The 27478-nt window shown below is 38.6% G+C and overlaps 1 protein-coding gene across 1 annotated transcript in view; it reads right to left on the reverse strand.

Moving 5' to 3' along the window:
* Positions 1 to 27478, reverse strand: part of F13A1 (coagulation factor XIII A chain) — a 235778-nt gene that overhangs the window by 120548 nt on the left and 87752 nt on the right. Inside the window, exons 5-6 of the mRNA XM_049882606.1 lie at positions 3609 to 3727; positions 26 to 133 (exon numbers count right to left, since the gene is read on the reverse strand). Of these exons, the coding sequence (XP_049738563.1) occupies positions 26 to 133; positions 3609 to 3727 (227 nt within the window). The remainder of the gene's footprint in view (positions 1 to 25; positions 134 to 3608; positions 3728 to 27478) is intronic.

Here is a 27478-nt window from a genome sequence, read left to right on the forward strand (position 1 = left end):
TTAATAATCATTAGTTGTTGCTTACCATGGCAGACCCAACGCGGCTGACTTTGATGGGGTTTCCTCTACCAGAGAGGTCCATTTTTGCTCTGTCCATCACATACAGGCATGCATCAAGGATGCCATCCTCAAACTATCCAGGAAAAGAGAAAAGGAGAAACTGCTTAATGTACACTATGCAAACAAGGTATTCTCTGCTTAAAAATGCAACAAATCCACAATCTAATGAGTATATTTCCTATAGAGTAATCTCTCATAATATTTAGTATGAAGTATCAAAATGAAAGGAAAAAGACATCCTCTTTTTTTTTTTTCCATTACAACTAACAAGAACATAAAAGCAAACCATAAATATAAACAGAACTACTAGATAGCTGATCTTCTCAAGGAACATGGACTAACTTGAAGTTCTTCAGAAGGTTGTTCAAGCGAATTTAGACAATCTTTCCAAGATATCCAGTGTCCAAAGCAAAGCGAAGGATGATTTACCATGAATGAAGTCTTGAGACTTCAAAAGTAATATGAGTCATGAGTCCTCGTGCAACTTTAAAATAAACAACTCCCAGGTGTATTGCAGTGACGTATTTCAGGAATAGTTAGCTTGCATCTGAAATAGTACGAGACCTCATCTAATGAATGTCAGCCTAAGAGTCCCTTCTTCTGGGACAAGGTGGACCCCAGGGTCAAAGAGAGGGCACAGAGGCCTAGAGAGACTAGATTGTAACATCAAAGGCATTCGTGGTGGTCAGTTCAATTTGCCTAGAAAAAATTGCTAGCCACAGAAAATGCAAGAATTTTCTTAAAAAGGAATAGAGATGAGATAGTAATAAAAGGGCAAGTTTGAAAGGTTTCACCTATACTATAACTCAATATAGTAGGACATTTCCCTGAATACAGAAATCTTGCATATCGCCTATCCAAGTACTTGTGATAGAAACCACAATCTTAATAGCCAATTACCATGTAATTCTTTATTAAGTCCAGTTAGAATACCAACTCTGTGGGTACCCAAAACTGAAATGATAGATGCAGTAGCGGGTAATTGCACTAGTCCTTCAGGTATATAAATAACTCATTATTCTGGTTCTTATTAAGCAGTATTGCTCAGCTGTGTCTATGGGACATGGTAGAACCAACTGGAGAGTTAAAATATTAGTTGTATCCTGCAGACAACACAATTGACTTGTTACTTTGGCCGAAGGAACCAAATCAACTGATTTTTTAAGTGATATTAACTAGAGCAGTGCCTGTGCTCAAGGGTGGTTGTTTTTAGTTGCTGTTGAATTGGCTCTGACTCATGTTGTTGTTAGGTGCCTGTCGAGTTGGTTCCAACCCATAGCAACCCTAAATGTACAATAGAATGAAATATTTCCCAGTCCTGTGCCATCCTCACAATTGTTGTTATGTTTGAGCCCATTGTTGCAGCCACTGTGTCAATCCATCTCATCGAGGGTCTTCCTCTTTTCTGCTGACCCTCTACTTTACCAAACATGATATCCTTCTCCAGGGACTGATCCCTCCTGATAACATGTTCAAAGTATGTAAGGCGCAGTCTCACCATCCTTGCTTCTAAAGAGCATTCTGGTTGTACTTCCAAGACAGATTTGTTTGTTCTTTTGGCAGTCCATGGTATGTTCAGTACTCTTCTGACTCATGGCGACCCGATATACAACAGAACTCAGTGTTGCCCAGTCCTGTGCCAACTTCATGATCCTTGTTTGGTATGCTCAAGTTCATTGTTGTTGCCATTGTGTCAGTCCATCTCACTAAGGGTTTTCCTCACCTTCACTGGTCTTCCACTTTGACAAACATGATGTCCTTTACCAGATATTGGTCCCTCCTGATGACATGACCAAATTAAGTGAGTTGAAGATTTGGACAATATTCTATGATCCATAGAATTTTCATTGGCTTTTATTTTTTAAGCTTTGGAAGTAGATCATCAGGCCTTTCCTTCCAGTCTGTCTTAGTATGGAAGCTCTGCTGAAACTTCTCCTTCACAGGTGATCCTGCTGATATTTGAAATACTGGTGGCATAGCTTCGAGCATCACAGTAACATGCAAACTACCACAGTATGACAAACTGACAGATGGGTGGTGGGTTTCAAGGGTAACCATCATTACAATCAAAGGCATGCTGGTTCAGGAGTACCCTGGCCTTACTTGGGACACTTTTCCAGTACTACTTGCTACTCACCTTGCTGACTTTTCTTTTTATTGGCCATCTATAGCTTGTCACATTATGTCCATAAACAAAATCACACCCAAAAGCTAGGAGCTGAGGCCCCAAGGCAAGAGCATCAGAGAGTAGGCAGTAGTCAAAGGCTGTGTGGTCACCCAGGAAAGAGAGGGCTCTAGGGAGCCAGACAGGGACTCAAAAACAGTGAAAGAGAACATAGGGTATGAGCTTGGCAGGGCATGAGAAATGCAAAAGGGTAAGCTGGAGTCAGGGTGAGGGGCTAGTCTCAAAGATAGGTGGATAAGACAAGAGCACCAATGGTCATGCTGGAGTCGAGGGTGAGGCATCTAGAGACCACCCAGATGGAAGACAAAACAAGACACAGGAAAAAGAAAGCACCATGAAAGCAAGAAAGCACCCTGCAGGCAGGTGAAATTCCTCTCTGGATCCACAGGACAAGGATTCCTGATTCTGATCATCTTGGCCAAAACTCTGAGATATGAGAAGGGACACATTCCTCTCCTCTCATGTTGCTAATGAAAAATCATTTTTTAATCACATGTATTCATTTATGGAAATGTGATATCATTCATTTGATCCAATGTTGAATTATGGAATTGTGATATCACCCATTTGATCCAATGTTGAAGATACTACACTAAAAGAGTGTGAATAATTGAATATCTTAAAGGAAATACCATTTGATACTTTATAACCAGATAGTAGCTTGAGGTTGCAGCTGATGAGATGTCTCTAAATCAAAGCCCAGGGGGCCCTCCTTTGATGAACTGGTAACACTCCTTTCTAATTAGCAGTATCCTATATATACTAGCGGAAACCCTAATGGCATAGTGGTTAAGAGCTATGGCAGCTAACCAAAGGGTCAGCAATTCAAATCCACCAGGCACTCCTTGGAAACTCTATGGGGCAGTTCAACTCTGTTCTATAGGGTCACTATGAGTCGGAATTGACTCGACAGCACTGGGTTTTTTTCTTGGGTATATATACTAACAGTTACACAAAAGTGATTTCTTTGGGTCGGAGACATATCTTGCAGTACCCTTTGCATCATTATCAAAAGTCCATTCTTTATAAGGAAAGGAAAACCAGTCCATTCTAGATGGAATAGCAATGTCTTCGCTCATAAGATTTCAGCGTCCTGAGAGGCATTTCTCAATAGAGTGCCCTATTATCCACAGAATCGCTGAACTCCATAACGTTGTGATAACCGAAGATATGTGGTTTCATTTGATAAATTATGCAGCTGTCTCTAAAGGTCTCTACTCCCATGCTCTCTGTCTTGGAGTCTCAGATCCTGGAAAGCAGAAAATTGTGCTTGTCTAATATCGATGTATGTCACCTGCAGTGATTCAAGGAACAAAAACATTAAATAAGTGCCCTTGACAATGAGAAATTTTAAATGGCTCACCTGACCATAGCTCCAGCTTCTATTCTTGATGTCCTTGAAGTCTCCATGGAAAATAACCCCAATGTCATTCAGGACATACTCTTCTCGTTGTCTCTCATCATCCAGATATACAGCATCCTCTGCAGGAGGATTTAAACATAATGGCCATTACCATACCAACCTGTTTTCAAATACTCGCAAGTTTATTTATTATTTTCTAAACTGCAATTTAGTCAACTAAATGACAAAAAGAAAAAAAAAAAAAGGATCTTTTGTTTCACTAAGCAGAGCTCATTTCCCAGTGTGTAATTTGTGGTGATGGTGAACATAATCAGCACCACAAGCCAGTCTGTGAATGATGCCTGGTGCAAAATGCTGACACACTGGACTTTTCTTAAGTTTCATGCAGGATAATTAAATTCATATGTCTCATTAAACTTTTTTTTTTTTATTCTGGTACATCGGTAGTTTCAGAATTGAAAATTCTATGATGCTGAAACAAACCTATAACAGATTAAAAAAATTTTTTTCCAACCTGTTAATGTTAATAGAAAACTAGTCAAATTGAAAATTATTTTGAAAACAAATCCAGGGGACACTGGAAGATACTAATCAACTCGACTCCAACTCATGGTGACCCGATGTGTGTGAGCACAACAGCTCCACAGGGTTTTCAAGGCTGTGATGTCTCAGAAATAGAATTCCAGTCCTTTCTCCTGAGGCGTCACTGAGTGGATTCAAATCACCAACCTTCCAGTTAGTAGTCCAGCACAAAACATTTGTGATACCAGGGACCTTCATTGGAAGATACCATGTACCATGTCTGGTATGTGGGCCATCACTGGCAGAAGGAAGGAGGCTGGAGGCTATCTTTTTTTTAATGAACACTCCTTGTGGATGTGTTGGCAGGTGTGTGTTCGATCAGACTCTCTGGTTGGCTGTCTCTAGTGCAAAGACTTTTCTTCTCTGGGGCTATAATCTCAGGAGGTCATGCTTCCTGTCTACCCACTTAACAATTAGTCTGGTACTTATTCCAAGGCCAGATGTGAGAGAAGCAGAAGTATCTTTAATACAGACAGGACCATATAAGTGTGCATCACACTCAGATAAGCTTGTGTGTTTGGAAAAGAGTCAATTTCAGTTCTGATTGGGACATGGTTCCTTACATTTCTCTGGCCTAGGTCCTATCTGTCATTCCTATTACTTCATTAGGGATTTTCTTCCTCATTCCCTGAAAAGGCTTTGATCACTCTCTCTAAAGTAATGGTTCTCACAGCCATGGCTGCACATTAGAATCAGCTGGGGTCAGATCCAGATACAGGGGTCTTTTTTTCTTTTCAAGTCCCCAGTGATTTTTCTGCGCAGCTGAAGTTGAGAACAAATGCCATAGCCCCTTGCTAACTCCAAGTGTGGTTTAAAGATAAGCAGCACCTGAAAGCTTGTTAGAAATGCAGAATCTCAGGCTCCACTTCAGACCTGCTGAACCAGAGTCTGCATGTTAACAAATCCCCAAGTGGTTTCTATACACATTCAAACTTGAGAAGCGCTGCTCAGTCCAATCATCTGAGACCCCCATTCTGGGCTGTACGATCCTTTAGAATGAATCCTTTGCTGATTCCTTGGTCTCGTCTGGTCTCTAATACTTTCTTGTATCTTCCTCTTTCTGTTCTCTGCCTCTTGTCTACAATTAGCCTGTTCCCATGCAACTCTAAAGATATATATATATATATATATAAAACATATATAATATTATATACTCGGTGGCAAGGGTATGTATAATATCGACATCCAGTAAACTGCACACATTTTTTATATTGTTTCGCAAGGGCAGAGCCAACATGGAGCTATAGACAGACGCATCACGCCATTCCTCTACAGCAAAGACCCAAAAAACTAAGTAAAACAGATACAAATGTCAATCCTGGGACCCTAAGCATCAAATGAAGGGATAAAGAATTCAACCAAGCGCTGAATGCAAAAAGAAACTGACAGAGAACTAGGAGAGCTATGGAGTGGAGGTCTCCTACAAGCTAACGCAGCATGGACTCACCATCTCAGACCCCTCAGCCACCAAGAATGGTGGACAGGTAGTATGGGAAGGCAACTTCACGGAGTTCCCAGCAGGAGACAGAGCACCTGGTAGAGAGGGATACGTGCTTCCCCACCTCTCCCCTTCTCTCTGCATTGCCTCTACTGCTTTCAAGTAGGCCGTGGTCAGGCTGTGGGGGAGACACTGACACCTCACTGTTCCTTCAATGCCATTTTTTCACTGTTGTTTTTTTGGACTTCTTTTTGTTTCTTCTCTCTCTCTCTCTCATCTCCTTCCTTTCCCTTCTCCTACCCAGGTGGTGCCATGTGCTATCTCTGCTCCTTCTTGGTAGACTGTGTCGCACCACTTGGATGGGGAGCCACTTCCCTGGTGCGCACCGCCATGCTGGTGGGCTCCCTTGTGGCGTTTTTTCCCTCTCTGTTTCTTGACTCTTTCTATCTTCCTTCCTTTCCTTTCTCTCAGCCACCTGGCCACATGTGCTGTCTCTGCTGCTTTTTGACAGGCAGTGCCACACTACTCAGCTAATGAGCTGCTGACACATGGCTTCCCCAGTCTGCCCAGCCACACTGGTGGGCTCCCTCGGGGCTTCCCCCGCCCCTCAGTTTCTTGTCTTTCTCTACCTTCCTTCTTTTCCTTCCTCCTGGGCACCTGGCCATGTGTGCCTTTTTTTTTTTTCTTTATCTCTTGTCCTTCCTCCCTTTCCTTTCTCCCACCCACCTAGCTGCATGTGCTATTTCTGCTCCTTTTTGACAGGCTGTGCAACACCACCTGGCTACAAAACCACTGGCAGGCAGCTTCCCCAGGTCCACATCATTTTTTCTGGTTTCTGTTTCTCTCTCACTGTGTTTTCTTTCCCACACCCACTTAGCTCCACATATCACATCTTCCCACTTCCCTCCTCCCTATGTTTACTGCACTCTGAGCCTCTTGAGCACTATGCCCTTGAGCAGCACAAGTGTGGACCACCAGACCCTGCCCTGCATTGCCACCCGGTCCCACCCTGTTGGCCCCAGGATGTGCTGCAAACAACCCATCTCCACCCTTTCCCCTCTGCTGGACCTGCCCTGCTGCACCATAGCTGAGTAATTGGCTCTACCCACATGGACAAGGTGGTGCGAAGTATCAGCCCACAGACAACCAAAACAACAAAGAGCACCCATCCCCCTGCCCAGGCATAATAAAATAAAACAAAAAAGCAGGACAAAACAAATCTACAATCAATAAATGAGGAAATTAATTCCGGAATGTCCCAAAGACAACAGACAATATTAAAAACAGGACAGGATGGCTACAGAAAGCATCCAAAATAAAATACCAGAAGACCTCCTGGTAGAAGAAAAGGCACTGGGACTACCTAAGAGGAAATTCAAAACTCTAATAGCCAGGGGTCTCCAAAAAATGAAGGAAAATGCAGAAAAAAATAAGGAAAAAATAGGCAAAATCATGGAAAAGACAGACAAGACAATGAAAGAATTCAGGAAAATAATACAAGAATAAAATGTCAAATGAAACAAACAACTAGAAATCATACAAAAACAGCAATTAGAAATCCAAAAGATAAGCAACAAGATTTCAGAAATGGACAGTGCCATAGAAGGTTTTAGGAGAAAATTTGAAACAATGGAACACAGGATTAGCAAAATTAATGACAAGTCCTTGAATACCTCATTGTTTGAGGAAAAATCAGAGAAAAAGAATGAAGAAATCTTGAGAATGATGTGGGATATAATCACAAGCAAAAATTTGCCTTCCATTGGAGTTCCAGAACAAGAGGAGAAAATGAATAACACAGAGAGGATCATTGAAGATTTACTGACAGAAAACTTCCTTAGTATCATGAAAGAGGAAAAGCTGACCATCAAAGAAGCTCAATGAACCCCATATAGGATAGACCCCAAAAGAAAATCACCAGGACAAATCATAATCACACTCACTAAAACCAAACACAAAGAATGAATCCTGAAAGCAGCTCAAGAAAAATGAAAAATTACATACAGGGGGAAAAAATGAGACTAAGCTTTGGTTATTTGGCAGAAACCATGCAGTCAAGAAGACAATGGGATGACATGTGTAAAACTTTGAAAGAGAAAAACTGCCAAGCAAAAATAATATATCCTGCAAAACTCTTGCTCAAATATGATAGTGAAATTAGGACATTTCCAGATAAAAAGAAATTAAAAGAATATGTAAAAACCAAACCAAACTTACAAGAATTATTAAAGGGAGTCTTTCAGTTAGAAAATCAACAACATTGGACAACAGCCTGAAACTAGGACACAAGACCACATCAGCCAGATACCAACGTATGTAATGAACTCTCAAGGATAAAACAAACTCAAAGATTTACAACAGAGGTCAATCTGTAAATGACAACAATGTTAGGACAATAGAAGAGGGAGTAAAGAGTGTAGGTATAGAACTTTCAAATGGAGAGGATCAAGGCAATATTAAGTAAGAAAAGACTGGTTGAAACTTAAGAAGACAGGGGTAAAATTCAAGGTAACCACAAAGAAAGTTTACAAACCTACTCATCAATATAAAGAAGAAAACATATAGTCTCAGTAAACATAAAATATACAAAAACAAAAGAAATGAAAAAAAAAGAAAAACACAAACAAAAGGATTTCAGCACCTGAGAGTAAGAGAAACAAAGAAAACATCAGCACCATGAAAAAAGCACTATAAAATGACAGCAATAAGCGTATCTATCAATTATTGCACTGAATGTAATGGCCTAAATGCACCCACAAAGAGACACAGAGTGACAGAATAGATTTAAAAAAAAAAAAATCCATCAATATGCTGTCTACAAGAGACACATCTTAAAAACAAAGACATAAATATATTAAAAATCAAAAGATGGAGAAAATATGTCAAGCAAACAGCAACCAAAAAAGAGAAAAAGTGGTAGTATTAATCTCAGATAAAATAGACTTTAAAACAAAATCTACCATAAAAGACAAGGAAGGGCATTATATAATGATTAAAGGAACAATTCACCATGAAGACACCCATAATTAGTATCTACGTACCCAATGACAGAGCTCCAAATTACATAAAACAGACTCCAACAGCACTGAAAAGACAAATTGACAGTTCCTCAATAATACTAGGAGACTACAACACACCACTCTAGGTAAAGGACAGTACATCTAGAAAGAAATTCAACAAAGATACAGAAGATCTAAAGGCCACAATCAACCAACGTGACCACATAGACATATACAGAACACTTCACCCAACAGCAGCAGCAAAGTACACATTCTTTTCCAACACACATGGAACATTTTCCAGAATAGACCACATCTTAGGCCACAAAGCCACCCTAAACAAAATCCAAAACACTGATATAATACAAAGTATCTTCCTGATCACAATGTTATCAAAGTAGAAACTAATAAAAGGAATAGCAAGTAAAAAAAATCAAATATGTGGAAACTGAATAACACCTTGCTTAAAAACCACTGGGTAATAGAAGAAGTCAAAGATGGAATAAAAAAAAGTCCTGGAATCAAATGAGAATGAAAATACATCATACCAAAACCTTTGGGACACAGCAAGGCCGTGCTCAGAGATCAATTTACAGCAATAGATGCACACATCAAAAAATAAAAAAATGGACAAAATCAAAACATTAGCTACATAACTCAAACAAACAAAATGAGAACAGCAAAAGAAGCCAACAGCCACCAGAAGAAAGGACATAATACGGATCAGAGCAGAAATAAATGAAATAGAGAATAGGAAAACAATAGAAAGGATCAACAAAACCAAAAGTTGGTTCCTTTAAAGGAACAACCAAACCAACAAACAATTGGCCAAACTGACAAAAGAAAAACAGGACAGGACACAAATAACTGAAATAAGAAATGAAATGGGGGACATTACAACAGACCCAAATGAAACAAAAAAGGGTTGTAACAGTACTGTGAAAAACTATGCTCCAAAAAATTTGAAAACCTAGAGGAAATGGACAAATTTCTAGAAACACACTACCTACCTAGACTAACACAAACTAAAGCTGAAAATCTGAACAGACTCATAAGAAGAGAAGGGATTGAAAAAGTAATAATAATTTTAAAAAATCCAACAAATAAAAGCCCTGGCCCAGATGGCTTCACTGGAGAATTCTACCAAACATTCAGAGAAGAGCTTACACCAGTACTACTCAAACTATTTCAGAACATAGAAAAGAAAGGGATACTTCTGAATTCATTCTATGAAGCCAGCATAGGAGTGATACTAAAACCAGGCAAGGACATCACAAAGAAAGGAAATTACAGACCAGTATCTCTCATAAATATAGATGCAAAAATTCTCAACAAAGTTCTAGTCAGTAGAATTCAGCACCATATTAAAAAAATACTCCACAACCAAGTGGGATTCACACCAGGTATGCAATGATGGTTCAACATTAGAAAATCAATCAGTGCAATCCAGCACATAAATAAAAGAATCACATGATCATTTCAGTCAATGAAAAAGGCATTCAATAAAGTCCAACACTCATTCCTGATAAAAAAAACTCTCAATAAGATATGAATAGAAGGGAAATTCCTCTACATAATAAAGGACGTCTATACAAAACCAACCAACAGCTAACTTCATGAGAACAGGAACGAGAGATAAGGATGTTCTTTTTTCATTACTCGTATTTAACATTCTGCTGGAAGTCCTAGCGAGAGCAATAAGGCAAGAAAAAGAAATAAAGGGCATCCAAGTTGGTAAGGAAGAAGTAAAACTGTCCCTATTTGCAAATGATATTATACTATGCATAGAAAACCCAAAAGACTCTACAGGAAAACTACCAGAACTAATAGAAAGATTCAGCAGAATAGTAGGATACAACATAAACATACAAAAAATCAGTTGGATTCCTATACACCAATAAAGAAAACTATGAAAAGGAAATCAGGAAAACAATACCCTTATAACAGCCCCTAAAAAATAAAATACTTAGGAATCAATCTAACCAGGGATGTAAAAGACCCATACAAAGAAAGCTATAAAACACTACTGCAAGAAACTAAAAGAGACTTACATAAATGGAGAAACATACCAGGCTCACAGTTAGGTAGACTCAACATTGTGAAAATTTCTATTCTTCCCAAAGCAATCTACAAATACGATGCAATTCCAATCCAAATACCAACAGCTTTCTTTAAAGAGATGGAAAAACTAATCATTAACTTTATATGGAAAGGGAAGAAGCCCCGGATAAGTAAAGCACTCTTGAAGAAGAAGAATAAAGTAGGAGGACTCACACTACCTGACTTCAGAATCTACTACAGAGCTACGGTAGTCAAAACAGCTTGGTACTAGCACAACAACAGATACGTTGACCAATGAAATAGAATCCAGAACACAGATGTAAATCCATCCATCTAGTCACCTTGATCTTCAACAAAGGCCCAAAGTCCATCGAATGAGGAAAGGACAGTCTCTAACAAATGGTGCTGGCAAAACTGAATGTCCATCTGCAAAAAAATGAAACAGGACTCATATTTCACACCATACACAAAAACTAATTCAAAACAGATCAAAGGCCTATATATAAAACTATAAAGATCATAGAAGAGACAATAGGGTCAACGCTACAGGCCCTAATACACAGCATAAATAGGATACAAACCATAACTAACAATAAACAAACACCAGAAGGTAACTGGGATCTTCTAAAAATTAAACACTTATGCTCATCGAATGGCTTCACTAAAAGAGTAAAAAGAGAACCTATAGACTGGGAAAAAAAAAATTTGGCTATGACAAATCTGACAAAGGTCTAATCTCTAAAATCTACAGAAAAATCCATTACCTCTACAACAAAAAGACAAATAGCCCAATTAAAAAATGGGGAAGGATATGAACAGACCAAATTAAAAATTCAGGTGGCTAACAGACACATGAGGAAATGCTCGGAATCACTAGCCATTAGAGAAAAGCAAGTAAAAACTACAATGTGATACATCTCACCCTGACATTACCAGCGCACACACAAAAAAAAAAACAGAAAATAACAAATGTTGGAGAGGCTGCAGGTAGATTGGAACCCTTATGCACTGTTAGTAGAAATGCAAAACGGTATAACCATTCTGGAAAATGATATGGCACTTCCTTAAAAAGCTAGAAATAGAAATACTATAAGATCCAGCAATCCCGCTCCTAGGAATGTATGCTAGAGAAGTAAGAGCTGTCACATGAATAGACATATGTACACCCATGTTCATTGCAGTATTATTCATAATGGCGAAAAGACGGAAACAACCTAAGTGCCCTCAAGAAATGAATGGACAAACAAACTATAGTACATATACACGATGGAATACTACACAAAGATAAAGAACAATGATCAATCTGTGAAACATCTCACAACCTGGATGAATCTGGAGGGCATTATGATGAGTGAAATACATCAACCACAAAAGGACAAATATCGTATGAGACCACTACTATAAAAGCTCATGAAAAGGTCTGTACACAGAAAGAAACAATCTTTGATAGTTACAAGGGAGGGAAGGGGTGGGGAGGGAAAAAGATTAAACGGACAGTAGAAACGTGGTAACTTTGGTGAAGGATAAGACAGTACAAAAAACAGAGGAAGCCAGCACAACTTGACCAAGCCACGCTCCACAAAAACATCCAGACTCACTGAGGGACACAATTACAGGGCTAAGGGATGTGGACCACGGTCTTGAGCAACATCTAGCTCAATTGGCATTACGCTGCTTATAAAGAAAATGTCCTACATCCCTACTTTGGTGAGTAGCATCTGTGGTCTTAAAAGCTTGTGAGAAGCCATCTAAGATACTCCCCTGGTCTCATCCCGTCGGTGGCAAGGGTGAATGAAGAAAACCAAAGACACAAGGGAAAATTACTCTAAAGGACAGATGGAGCACAACTACCACAGCCTCTACCAGACTGAGTTCAGCACAACTAGATGGTGCCTGGCTACCACCCCTGACTGAGATCACAATAGACAGTCCCAGCCAGAGCTGGAGAAAAATGTAGAACAAAATTCTAACTCACACACACACATACAATACCAGACTTGCTGGTCTGAAAGAGACTGGAGAAACCTTGAGAGTACGGCCCCCGGACAGCCTTATAGCTCAGTAATGAAGTCACTCCTGAGGTTCACTCTTCAGCCATAGATTAGACAGGCCCATAAAACAAAATGAGACTAAATGGGTATACCAGCCAAGGGGCAAGGATGAGAAGGCAGGAGGGGACAGGATAGCTGGTAATGGGAACTCAAGGTCAAGAAGGGGAGAGTGTTCACATGTCGTGGGGTTGGCAACCAGTGTCACTAAACCATATGTGTATTAATTGTTTAATGAGAAATTAATTTGTTCTACAAGCTTTCATCTAAAGTATGGTTAAAAAAGACAAATGTAAGTAAAAAAAAATAAAATAAAATATATTGTTTCACAATCAAGATAATAAACCTATCCATCACCCCCAAAGTTTTCTTGCACTTTTTTGTAATCCCTCTCTCCTGAACCCCCTCCTCCAGGAATCTGCATCTGTCGCTGTAGGTTACTTCGCATTTTCTAGAATTTTATGTAAATGGAATCATAGAGTACTCAGGATAGTTATGCTGAGATTCATCCATGCTGTTGCATCAATACTTCCTTACTCCTGAAGTCAGTTTTATCCTCCCAGAAGAAGCCAGAGTTACATAAATGTGCCCCCGGCTCCCTCAGCCCTTGCAAGTGCAAACATCGATGCCTCTAAACTTCTGGTCTTGCCTTGTTGATTCCTGGAGGCAGATGCTATGGTTTTGACAACAATCTCTATACAGCAGGATGCCACACAAAATAAAACCTCAGCTTCATTTTCACGTGGAACCAAGTAGAGATAACACATAAAGAAACCACAAATGAGTTTGAGGTCAATATTTCTGAGTAAAAGCATGAAAGAATACTTTTACTTAAAAAGAATAGTAAACAAAATTATATATGAAAGGACATCAAAGGCACAGCTCTTCACCGAATGTTATCTAAACGTCCTGAAAATGAAAGGCTACTTTTGCTTTTATTCTTTTATAATAGTGGTTTAAATGATGTGACTTTATTGTAATAATGAGTGGCTTTACCATATGACCTTCAAACGCCTGTTTTGGGGATAGAAATATACTCTTAAGGCCACTGAGGTTTAGAAGTGCCATTTAGGAATATTTTTTAAACACAATATTTTTCGTATAGTATGAGGTGTTTAGGGACTTGCCCTGTAAGATATTAGAGACCATTATAAAGCTATAATAATTTAAATGACTGGAATAGAAATAGATTAATGGATCAAAATACCCAGTATAGATAGCATAAAAATAGGTGTTACTGAATGTATATATCCATCTATCTTTGAAACTATGATACAAGGAATATCATAAATCAAAGTGAATGACTGAAGTATTTGTTAAATCCAGCTGAGAAAGTTGACTATTTAGAAAAAGTAAATTTTCTGTACATCAAAATAAACTGGAAATTAAATACAAATGGCAGCATTTTAAATCTTTTTGATTAAATGCATTAAAGAATACTGGAAACTGTGCATGAAGTAAGGTGAAAATTTAAATGTAGAATACAAAGTCATGTAAAGACATGTACCAATTATGTAAAAAATATTGCCAAAAGGCTTGAAATAGTTTGATCAAGATGGCTGATTGAAGAAATTCTCTACCTATATAGTTGCTATAGGTTTCTTGAAATGACTGAATACATATATTGCAAAATATCTTCAATATTTGCAAAATAATCAAGAAATTCCTAGAATGAGAAAAGACAAAAATAGGAAAGCATGAGAAGAAAAGAGGCATGAAAGACAGATGCAAAAAGTAAAATATCTGCCTCAAAGGTGTTTTACAATAAGAAAGCATACAAGTAAAAAGAGAACACAAAGATAGGAGACAAAAATTCTCAGAGCTAACAAAGACTCATGGGGTCAACCTGAAAAGGACCACAGTGTACATGTTTGAGTAGTAAATGAAAAAATGACCTGACCTAGATGTAAAGTGTCTAAACGCCAAAAACTTCAAAGACAAAGCAAAGTCCTTAAAGACTTCAAGTTAAAAAAAATCTGTAACTATAAAAAACATTTTCATGAATAAAATTGGGTATTTTGATATTAGACTTTTCACAAGTAGTCCTGGATGCTAAAAGGCAAAGGAGTAATGCCTGGATTTCATCTCCAGGCAAAAAAGTTAAGGGATAAATGATTTTGACCTTAGCGTTCTATACCCAGCAAAACTGTCATTCAAATAAAAGGCAACATAAAGACTTTTTTTTTGTCATGAAAGAACTAAGAAATCTGATTACTTGCACATTTTCTCTAAAAGAAGTTTTCAACGATGTACACAGTGTACGTTACCTATAAAAAAAGTACTGCTGCATGACATAAAAAAATTATTAACAATATGAAATTAAAATTCCAGGTGATTTCAACATAAGGAACAGCAGGGGTTGGGTGGAATGAGGTAAATGAACGTTTGAAAAATATTATGTTCTGAAGGATACTATATACATTGCTTTATATATTAACATAACACTACAAATTCATTTATGTGACTCAAAATTTTCCATAAACATGTGAAAATATTATCAAACTTGCTCTAAATAAAAGAGGAAAAAATTAAAACTATAACTAAAACACTGTTTCCCATTTTTTAGATTGGCACCAGAAATTTGACAGCATATTCTGTTGGTCATATTGCGGGTAAAAATACACCTGCATTATATGGCTTGTGGGAATGCAAAATGGTACACACCAATAAAGGGGAATTTGGCAGTATCTAGCAAAGCTACATATGTATCTATCTTAGCCTAGAAAAATCACTTTGAGGGATTTATCCCAAAGATATGAAACCAAAAAAACAAAGTGTTATACACACAAGGCTATTTTCTACAGCATTATTTGTAACAGCAAAAGACTTGAGATAACCTGGAAGTCTGTACTTACTTAGGCAACTGGTTGAATGTTGTATGGTAATACACCTAGTGGTGTAAAAGTCAGCTGTATAAAGGCATGAGGCAAATAACTACATATTGTTATAGAGGGATAGCCAGGATCTATTATTAGATGAGAAAACAAAAACAAAAACGAAGGTATGCAAAACTGTGTATAGTTTACTACTTTTTATTTAAGAACGGGGAAATAGACAGATAGATAGGTAGGCAGACAGACATTTATATTCATACACATATATATGTATGTGTGTGTATAAAAATGAACTAAGTAATTGTTTTATAAATAACATAAAACAAAATGAAATAAAAAATTTTAAAAACAAAGAAATTTCTTAAAAAAAAAAAAGAAGAAGAAGAAGGCCAAAATGAAACAAATGAACCTATGTATTGCATTAGTGGCTTAACCACAAAAAATAATTATTTCAAGTTGGTTTAAAACAGACTAACTTCACTATACATCTCTAGTAGAATATACCATAAAGAAAAGAAAAATGACAAAAAAAGTACTAAGTAATCATATTCTTAGTAATAATATTGGTAACACTATTTTGAAACTAATAAAAAATAAGTGAATATGTTAATGCCTTTAAAACCGAGATTTTCATAAGAGAAAAATATATAAATACAAAACCAAAGAAATGAAATTTAAAACCTGTAACCTTAAATTTAATTTGAAAATATTAGTATTACAGGAGAGGTCAGCACAACCGGACTAAACCAAAAGCAAAGAAGTTTCCTGAATACAACTGAACACTTCAAAGACCAGAGTAGCAGGGACAGGGGTCTGGGGACCATGGTTTCAGGGGACATCTAGGTCAATTAGCATAAGAAAATATATTAAGAAAACACTCTGCATCCCACTTTGGTGAGTGGCGTCTGGGGTCTTCAGCACTAGCAAGCAGCCATCTAAGATACATCAATTGGTCTCAACTCACCTGGAGCAAAGGAGAATGAAGAACACCAAAGACACAAGAGATGACCTCGAGAGTCAGAAAGGGCCATATAAACCAAAGACTACATCAGACTGAGACCAGAAGAACTAGATGGTGCCTGTCTACCACCGATGACTGCCCTGAAATGGAACACAACAGTGAATCCCTGATGGACCAGGAGAACAGTGGGATGCAAACCACAAATTCTCATAAAAAGACCAGACTTAATGGTCTGAATGAGACTAGAGGGACCCTGGAGGTCACGGTCCCCAGACCCTCTGTTAACCTAAGACTGGAACCATTCCCAAAGCCAACTCTTCAGACAGTGAGTATAAGACAGAAAATGATACTGGTGAGGAGTGAGCTTCTTGGCTCAAGTAGACACATGAGACTATGTGGACAGCACCTGTCTGGATGCGAGGTGAGAAGGCAAAGGGGGACAGGAGCTGGTTGAATGGACACAGGGAATACAGGGTGGAGAGGAGGGATGTGCTGTCTTATTAAGGGGAGAGCAGCTAGGAGAATATAGCAAGGTGTGTGTAAGTTTTTATATGAGAGACTGACTTGATTCATAAACTCCCACTTTTTTTTTTTTTAAAGCATAATAAATTAAAAAAATATTAGTATTATGTTATCATGTATCTTCTATTTAAGAATTATACTTCCTACCTCTGATCACTGGAAAGGTCTAGAGCCTAGATGATCATCTCTAAAATACCTTTTCTCTTTCTCCACTAAAAGGAATCAAAGCTCCTTAAAAGAAATGACTTATTACAGATGATTTCGTTCTGCTTGGATCAACAATCAACACCCACGGAAGTAGCAGTCAAGAAGTCAAATGACGTTTTGCACCTGGCAAATCTGCTGCAAAAGACCTCTTTAAAGTGTTAAAAAGCAAAGATGTCACTTTGAGGACTAAGGTGCACCTGACCCAGGTCATGATATTTTCAATTACCTCATATGCACGTGAAAGCTGGGCAATGAATAAGGAAGAGCGAAGAATTGACACCTTTGAATTATGGTAGTGATGAAGAATACTGAATATATGATGGGCTGCAAGAAGAATGAACAAATCTGTCTTGGAAGAAGTAAAGCCAGATGCTCCTTAGAAGCAAGGATGGTGAGACTTCATCTCAAGGACTTGGTACATATTATCAGGAAGGACTAGTCTCTGGAGAAGGGCATTATGCTTGGTAAGGTAGAGGGTCATCGAAAAAAAGGAAGACCCTCAGTGAGATGGATTGACACAGTAGCTGCAACTATGGGCTCAAACATAGCAATAATTGTGAGGAGGTGAAGGACCAGGCAGCATTTCACTCTGTGGTACGTAGGGTTGCTTTGAGTCGGACCCAACTCAATGGCACCTAACAACAACAATAACAAATGAAATAATGGATCTAGGCTAAAACCATTAGTTAAAAAGCTCATGGGGAATTCCATAATGAATGAGTAAAACCGATAAAATCTAAACCCACAGATAAATCTAAACATCACCAAAAGAGGGACAAGCAGACATTATGTATCTCCTGACGGGATGAGCGCCCTGGGAAATACACAGTATGACTTATGAAGCATTCCTGCCCACCCTTCTACTGCCCCAGTACCCACCTGAAGCTGAATCTCATCAAGTCTCTAGATCTAACTTATTATTTAACAGAATATACTGGAGTTAGAGGAATGTATTACATGGCATAAAGGGGCCACAATCAGGAAAATCCAGAATACGGGAAGTTATACATGACAAATGACTCAGTTTTAACAAGTTCACGGCATTAAAAAAAAAAAAAAAAGATAAATAAAAGAGATTTAAGAGACATCAATCAAATTTAATGCATACACCTTGATTGGTATGAACAAACTGTAAATAGATATTTCTAGACATTTGGGGAAATTGAATTAAGGACTGGATATTAGATAATACTAAGAAACTCTAGTTGATTTTATTAGCTGTAATAATGGCACTGTGTCTGTGTGTGTTTATTTTTCAGAGATGTATACTAAAATACATACAGGTAAAATAACATGATGATTGGGGCTTGCTTGCTTGAAAATTTCAAAGCAAAAAAATAAGGAAAAAAGGATATATAAGGCAAATGTAGCAAAATCTTGATAACTATATGTAGGTATTAATCATGCTATTCTTTTTAATTCATTTGAAATAATAAAAATAAATTTTAAAAGGAGCATAAAAGAAAACTTGAATAAATGAAAATACACAAAATGTTTCTACTTGGTTGTAAAGATTTAATATTGTAAAGACATCAGTTCTACCCAATACAAACCCAACCAAAATTCTACTCAGATTTTTAAAACTCTGCATGTTGAATTAGAAGTTTATCTGAAAGACAATGTGAAAAAATAGCCAAAAAGTTAAATGTTGAAAAAGAAGAAAAACTGAGGAACTTTCAAAAGATACTGTAAAGTTTGTGGTAAAAGGAACTTTTGGCCTCAATTCATCTTTTTCTAAGATGGACAGTATCCCCCTCTTGGCTTTGAGTTTGCTTTGGTTAATTGGGTTGAAATGTGCTTACATAGCTGAGCGTGTGCTCTTGAACCTCTGCCGTTACCACGAGAAAAAACATGGACACTGGTGCAAGGAGGCTGGGAGACAGACACAAGGAACCCAGTGGCTCCACAGACCCACAGTGAGTAGTAGAGCTTCTCCAGCTGCTTTAGGCTGAAGCAGAGTTGGCCAGGCAAACCCAGTCAAGGGTAGCCTGACCCAGCCAACCAACAGAGACTTGGTACTTATGGTTGGATGTCACTAATATTTTTTGGTTCTTTCTTATGAAGATTATAATTATAGCTAACTGAAACAAAGCTGTATTTAAACTAGGTGGTATTGGCATAGTAATATGGATGGAAGAGATGTAATTAGATTGCAGTGTATAATAAAGATGGCATTTAAAAATCAAGGGATAATGATAGATTTGATCAATAAATTGTTTTTTAACAACTGGTTATCCAGATGGGAAAATATTTCAGTAAGATTTCTTCTTCACACCATACACAAAATTTATAGGTAGATTTAAGAGGTGCAGGTGTGTGCTTCCTGCTAATCCTTAATTCATATAAATGTACCAGGTAGGAACAGCTAATTCAGAGAAGAAATGCAACGTTTAACAAATATATAATATATATAGTGCTCAACCTCATTAGTGATTAGATACATACAAGCTAAAATAACATGAAACACCAACAAAATACCGTATTTTGCCTACCAGGCTGGCAAGTATTAAAACAGTTGATAACATTCAGTGCCATTGAGGGTATGAAGAAATAGATATTCTCATATGATGTGGCTATATTATAAACTAGCGCAGCCTTTTAAAAGGTAATTTGACAGTATCTGTGCAAATTAAAAAAATATATAATTTGACCAAGCAGTGCTATTTCTAGTATTGTTGTTGGAAATATACACAGCAAAACATACACGACTTCAACAATTTCTACATGTACAATTCAGTGACACTGATTACATTCTTCAAGTCGTGCAACCATTTTCATCTTTCTTTTCTGAATTGTTCCTCCCCCTTTAATATAAACTCACTGCCCCATAAGCTTCTTATCTGACCTTTCAAGTTGCAATTTTCAGTTTGATCCCAAATAGATATTTCTTTCTGAAGAGCATGATCCTGAAGGCACCACCCATCTGTCAGTTTGTCATACCGTCATGGCTTTTGTGTTACTATAATAGTGGAAGCTATGCCATCAGCTTTTCAAATATTAGCAGAGTCACCCATGGTGGACAGGTTTCAGCTTTTTTTTTTCCAGACTAAGACAGACTAGGAAGAAAGGCCTGGTAATCTGTTGTTGTTGTTAGGTGCCGTCGAGTCGGTTCCGACTCATAGCAACCCCATGCACAACAGAATGAAACACTGCCCAGTCCTGCGCCATCCTTACAGTCCTCGTTATGCTTGAGCTCATTGTTGCAGCCATTGTGTCAATCCACCTCGTTGAGGGTCTTCCTCTTTTCTGCTGACCCTGTACTTTGCCAAGCATGATGTCCTTCTCCAGAGACTGATCCCTCCTGACAACATGTCCAAAGTATGTAAGATGCAGTCTCGCCATCCTTGCTTCTAAGGAGCATTCTGGTTGTGCTTCTTCTAAGACAGATTTGTTCATTCTTTTGGCAGTCCGTGGTATATTCAATATTCTTCACCAACACCACAATTCAAAGGCTTCAATTCTTCTTCGATCCTCCTTATTCATTGTCCAGCTTTCACATGCATATGATGCAATTGAAAATACGATGGCTTGGGTCAGGCGCACCTTAGTCTTCAAGGTGAAATCTTTGCTCTTCAACACTTTAAAGAGGTCCTTTGCAGCACATTTACCCAATGCAATGCGTCTTTTGATTTCTTGACTGCTGCTTCCATGGCTGTTGATTGTGGATCCAAGTAAAATGAAATCCTTGACAACTTCAATCTTTTCTCCGTTCCAGTTGTGAGGATTTTTGTTTTCTTTATGTTGACGTGTAATCCATACTGAAGGCTGTGGTCTTTGATCTCCACCAGTAAGTGCCTCAAGTCCTCTTCACTTTTAGCAAGCAAGGTTGTATCATCTGCATAACCCAGGTTGTTAATGAGTCTTTCTCCAGACATGATGCCCCATTCTTCTTCATATAATCCAGCTTCTCAGGTTATTTGCTCAGCATACAGATTGAATAGGTATGGTGAAAGAATATAACCCTGACATACACCCTTCCTGACTTTAAACCATGCAGTATCCTCTTGTTCTGTTCAAACAACTGCTTCTTGATGCATGTACAGGTTCTTCATGAGCATAATTAAATGTTCCAGAATTCCCATTCTCCACAATGTTATCCATAATTTGTTATGATCTACGCAGTTGAATGCTTTAGCACAGTCAATAAAACACAGGTAAACATCCTTCTGGTATTCTCTGCTTTCAGCCAGGATCCATCTGACATCAGCAATGATATCCCTGGTTCCACGTCCTCTTCTGAAACCAGCCTGAATTTCTGGCAGTTCCCTGTTAATATACTGCTGCAGCCGTTTTTGAATGATCTATAGCAAAAATTAGCCAATGAAAACCCTATGTATTACAGAATATTGTCTGAGACTTCAACTCATTTACCTTGAATGTGTCATCAGGAGGGGCCTATCACTGAGAAAGGACATCATGTTTGTTAAAATGGAGTGCCAGGGAAGACAAGTAATATCCTCAATGAGATGGGCTGATACCATGTCTGCAACAAAGGTCTCAAACACAGAAGGATATGAATATGGCGATGGACTGGGCAACATTTCATTTCATTATACATAAGTTCACCATGAATCCAAACTGACTCAATGATAACTAACAAAAACAAAATTCTACGGAAATACCTATACATATAGAAAATGTATAAGCAACATTTAATGTAGCATGGTTTGCTATAGTGAAAAATAGGAAATGATCTAAATATCTAATGAAATGAAAGACCAAATTAATTATGGCATGGCCATATTAAGCAGCCATGAAACAAAATATGTATATATGGATATGGAAAGATCGCCAAGATATGTTGTGCAAAAAAGTAAGTTATAGAGCATCATTATAGCATGATCCCATCTGTGGTTAAAAAAAAAAAATCCAAACTCTATATGTGCATATGTGGACATGTTGTTGTTGTTTGTTGCCATTGAGTTGATTATGGAGCATGGTAATCACAGGTGTTACAGAGTAGAACTGCTCCATATGGTTTTCTTGACTGTAATCTTAACAAAAGTAAATCACCAGGTCTTTTTTTGCATGGTACTTTACTGCTGGGTGGGTTCGAACCGCCAACCTTTACGTTAGCAGTTAGCACAAATCATTTGTGTCACCTAGGGACCTCATATATGGATACAAATATGTAAAAATTATTGCAAAGTATCTGGAAGGACAGACCTGTTAACATTGGTTTTCTTTGAGGAAAAGAGCAGGATTGGAGGGTTGGTGAAAGGGAATTTTCACATTTTACCATGCATTTATGTGTGTCTATTTGACAAGAACAATGTATTCAGTTAATCATCAATTAAAAATTAAAACCATTTACAAATATATCAAATACATGGAAATACACCAAAATGACAACAGTATGGTGTCCCTGACTTGTAGAACTCTGAGCTCTTTTTCTGCTTTCATTGTTTTTGTTTTCTAGAAGACTTTCATCATCAGAAAAAAAAAAAAAAAGTTGTTTTTAAAAAGGTGTTTGCATTTATGTGAACATATTTACTCAGAGGTATGTAAGTTCAATTTTGATGTATTAATTTTTCTTCTAGAGCTATGTAGTTGTGCTCTTTTATTATGAGCATCCTTATTAAATATCATCATATGATCATAACTCCTCCTCTTTCTTTAAGGCTCTGTGCATCCTTATTCTTCTCAGTACAGGCTGGATTAGGCTTGGCCCTTAGTGCTCTATGGATGCTGAGGTAACATTTATTCCACTTATGCAGGTTTTTTTTTTTTTAAGAAAAACATTTAACAAACATGTATATAACATTTACTAGTGCCAGAAACTTTGTTTACTTTGCTGTTTAAAAAAAAAATCACTCATTAAAATCTCATAACATCCCTATGAGGAAGGTATTATATAATCCCCATTTTATAGATGAGGAAACTGAGGCAGCCAGTACAGTAACTTTCCCAAGGCCACACTAATAGTAAGAGGTGATGTCAGGATTTGAATACTAAGCTGCCTCCCAAGTGGATATGACTCTTGAGTCCCAGAAGTCACTGGCTCTTCAGCATCCAGAGCAGTGTCTTGGGCGTAGTAGAAATCACTAAATGTCTACTGGAAGAAAGAGAGATAGGGACAGACAGATATCTGGAGCCTAGAGAGTGAGAGGGAAGTCCAAGGGAATGAAAGATTTACTTGTGGGCTTTGGGTTATTGTTGACAGGAAGTTATAAATTTTTGTAGCAACCTACGACCAGGGTGGAGTTCTGCAGCTCAGGAATGGGCTACCCTTTGCCTCCCAGCAGCTGAGTTAAATCTTGCCTCCAAACGGGTGAGCATATTAATCATGAATTCACAGCAAGGCAGGGGAAATCACTTGGGGAAGCCACAATTTTAATTTTAAATATATTTATGATTTGAAAATAAGATTGAAGGTGGGAAGCAGTACTTTCTTCCTCCTGTTTTTACTTAGATCTGTCACTTTAAAATATAGTTGTCCAAAGTTAGGTTAAAAGTTTTTTTTTTTTTTAAATATCACTATGGAAACTCCAAAACACTCCCTCGATTTGATAGGCTAACCAGAATAGGAAAACTTAATCATTTGCCTCTGGAGGTTTTTGTTGTTGGCTTTGTTTGTTTGTTTGTTCATTCTTTCATTTTTAGTTCGAATGAGAGGAGTAGTAGGTATCGACCAGCCCCAGGGAGAAAACTCTTCTCCACTTAGTAAAACAGAGACCTCTACTAACAGGAAAACTAAACTGGCAAATAACTCACTGTTCTAGAAAACCAACAATTTGAATTATTGGTAGGGGTGTATGCGAATGTGTGTGTGTGTGAATGTGTGTGTGTATGTGCTTGCTAGTGTGTGAGTATGGAGTTTGGGGATTGCACTTGCCAAACATATGAGGACTAAGTCTACATAGCTCATAGGAGTCCCTGGGTGGTGTAAATGGTTAAGGTGCTCAGCTGCTAACCTAAGGTTGGAGGTTTGAGTCCAGCCAGAGTGCTTTGAAGGAAGGTCTGGCAATCTATTTCTGAAAAATCAGCCACTGAAAACCTTGTGGAGCACAGATCCACTCCGACACACATGGGGTTGGCAGGGGTTGGAAATAACTTGACCGCACCTTTTTTGTTTTTTCCTAAATAGCTCATAGTTTCAGTGGTAGCATGATGGACCTACTGACAACTTTTCCATCTTAAGCAGCCTCTGGCGAACAACCACCTCCACAATAAAATTTAAAGGGAGAAAAATTATACTTGACATCATTGGGGAACACATTACAATATCTCTGTTCACTTCCACTGACTCTGCCAACAGAACAGACTTTCAAAATGCCTTGTAAATAACCACCCTTACAGGGTGCCTAGCAATTTATGTGAGGCAAGTAGTAAAGAAAGATAATCTCATTAATTTTACGGTTGTTCTCTTGGGAACAGTAGGAGAGTTACGAAAAGGAAATCGTGAGCTGAGGAAGTTTAGGACTTAAACAGGGCTGACTTCAGGCATACTGGAAAGTTACCACTTGCCTCCCAACATACAGAAAGCAAGAATTTATAACAAACATGTAGAAATAAATGCTGAGCTTATTGATTTTAGTACCTGTCTAACCTCTTTGGGAGAAGATGGGCTATTCATCACTACATGGGTTAATATATATATCTATATATAGCTTATTTACATGCTATTTTAAAGTTAAAGCAAGTCCACTTTCCATAGTCATTAACCTCAAGCCTAGCAAAGCAAACTCAGGGATCAGAGAAGATTACAGTGCTGGGAATGCTGTCATTCAAGTTATGTATGTGAAGAAACTGCTGAAGAGTTTAAATCAAGGCTTGGTTTTGTTTCTAATCTTTTAGAAGAAATAATGGCTTGGCCCCTGCAAAAATTCAAGGTGTGTCACCCTTTTAGTGAAGGGAGGGGTTTTGAGTGAGGGGATCAGGGATAACTTTTACTTGCCTCTCCTTTAAATAAAATTTAAGCATCCCTAAAGAAATTGATCAAACATGCAATCAAGATACATTGATAATGACTGGTGATTAGAATGAGAAAGTTGGAAACAAAGAGGAAGGATCAATAGTCGGAAACTATGACCTTGGTGATAAAAACCATGCCAGAGATAACATGATAAAATTTTGCAAGACTGACTTATTCACTGCAAATATCTTTTCTCAACAGCATAAATGGTGACTATCCATGTGGACTTTATTGGATAGAAAACACAGGAATCAAATTGATTACATCTGTGGGAAGAGACAATGGAAAAGCTCAATATCATCAGTCAGAACAAGGCCAGGGGCCAAGCGTGCAACAGACCATCAATTGCCAATATGCAAACTTAAGTTTAAGCTGAAGAAATTTAAACGAGTCCACAAAAGCCAAAATACGACCTTGAGTATATTCCACCTGAATTTGGAGACCATCACAAGAATAGATATGATTCATTGAACACTAATGACTAAAGACCAGAGGAGTTGTGGGATGATATCAATGACATCATATATGAAGAAAGCAAAAGGTCATTAAAGCGACAGGAAAGAAAGAAAAGATCAAAATGGATGTCAGAAGAGACTCCGAAACTTGCAGTTAGAGCAAATAGAAGAAATGATGAAGTAAAAGAGTTGAACAGAAGATTTCAAAGAGTAGTTTGAGAAGACAAAGTATTATAGTGAAATATGCAAAGACCTGGAAATAGAAAACCAAAAGAGAAGAACACACTTGGCATTTCTCACGCTGAAAGAACTGAAGGAAAAATTCAAGCCTCGAGTTGCAATTTTTAATGGTTCTATGGGCAAAATATTGAACTACACAGGAAGCATCAAAACAAGATGGAAGGAGGCGGGGCCAAGATGGCTGACTAGGTAGAACCTACCTCAGATCCCTCTTGCAACAAAGACTTAGAAAAACAAGTGAATCGATCACATACATGACAATCTACGAACACTGACCATCAAACACAGATCTAAAGAGTTGACCTGAGTGACAAAGACTGAGAACGAGCAACCACAGGGAAGCAATGACTGTTTTCGGAGCCTGGAGCCAGCATCCCAGTCAGAAAACCTTGGCAGCGGGCTTTGGACTGGGCACAAGGGAGCTGAGCACGGCATCCTGAGACAGCACAAACACGGGACACAGCCCTAGCCCCCAGAAGTGACCTCGGGGGAAGCCCAGCCAGTGCACGCAGGCAGCGCAGCGACAAGGCTGACAGGAGGAAAAGTCACCAGGAGGAAGCGACTGGTTTTGGGGCCTGGAATGTGGCATCCCAGTCGGGGAACCTTGGCGCTGGGCTTTGGACTGGGAGTGGCAGAACTGACCACGGCTTCTGAGACAGCACAAGCACAGGACGTGGGCCTGACCCTCGGGGGCAATCTCGACCCAGGCAACAGCACACAGGCTACACAACCCTCGGGAATCTCAGATAAAAAAGTCATCACCAAGCAAGACAAGTAACTTTGTCTATATTCCTGGGTGTGCTCTCTCCTATCTATCTGATCCCTCCCCTCTCCTTCCCAGGCAGCTTCATTAACACTGGAATTTCCTGAGCCAGAGAGTGAAGTGTTCTGCGGTTTTGTTGTTTTTTTTTTTTTTTTTTTTTTTTAGTCTTTTCCTAACCCATTCTCCTGGCCTGAGAGAGGCAGCTACAAAAAACCCAGGGACCAAAAATCCTTCCCTGACTTCCCGAAATTGGACTAAAAATACAGAACCAGCTCCAGCCAAGCATATGAGATCCACAGTCCTGGGCTCTCATCCCACAAGGAACAAGGTGGCTATTATAATGAAAAGGCAATTCTGATAGGGATCTGACTGTAATTGTTTTAGCGGATTACTGGAAAGACAAGTTTCCCAGGTTTGATATCTCTGCATATTCAACAGAGCCCTCACTGACCCACAATGGGGAACTGAGGGCTGAAGCTCCCCCCAGACCACCTACCCTCTTGCCATAGGGGTCTGAGGATGGTGACACCTACCAATCTGTAGAGGTACAAGCATTGGGTGCCTAAGCTACAGCTGCAGAGCCCACCCACCAAAGTGCTTTAGGAATAGAGACACACCTACCTCACTGGCACTTGGGGGAAGTCTGTCAGCATCCTGCCCCCCCTGGAGTGTGACCCCCCTGCTGCTACTAGAATTTGGTGCACACAACTATCACCACTACTTCTCTAGGTGGATAGGTGACAGTCTGCACCACACACTTGGTGACCCAAAATCAGATTCTACTCAAGAATAGTGAATGGACTCCTAGGCTTATATATCTGGTAACAGCCCAAACCAGCTGGTAA

This window comes from Elephas maximus, chromosome 1, assembly GCF_024166365.1.
Source record: "Elephas maximus indicus isolate mEleMax1 chromosome 1, mEleMax1 primary haplotype, whole genome shotgun sequence".
Lineage (NCBI taxonomy): Eukaryota > Metazoa > Chordata > Mammalia > Proboscidea > Elephantidae > Elephas > Elephas maximus.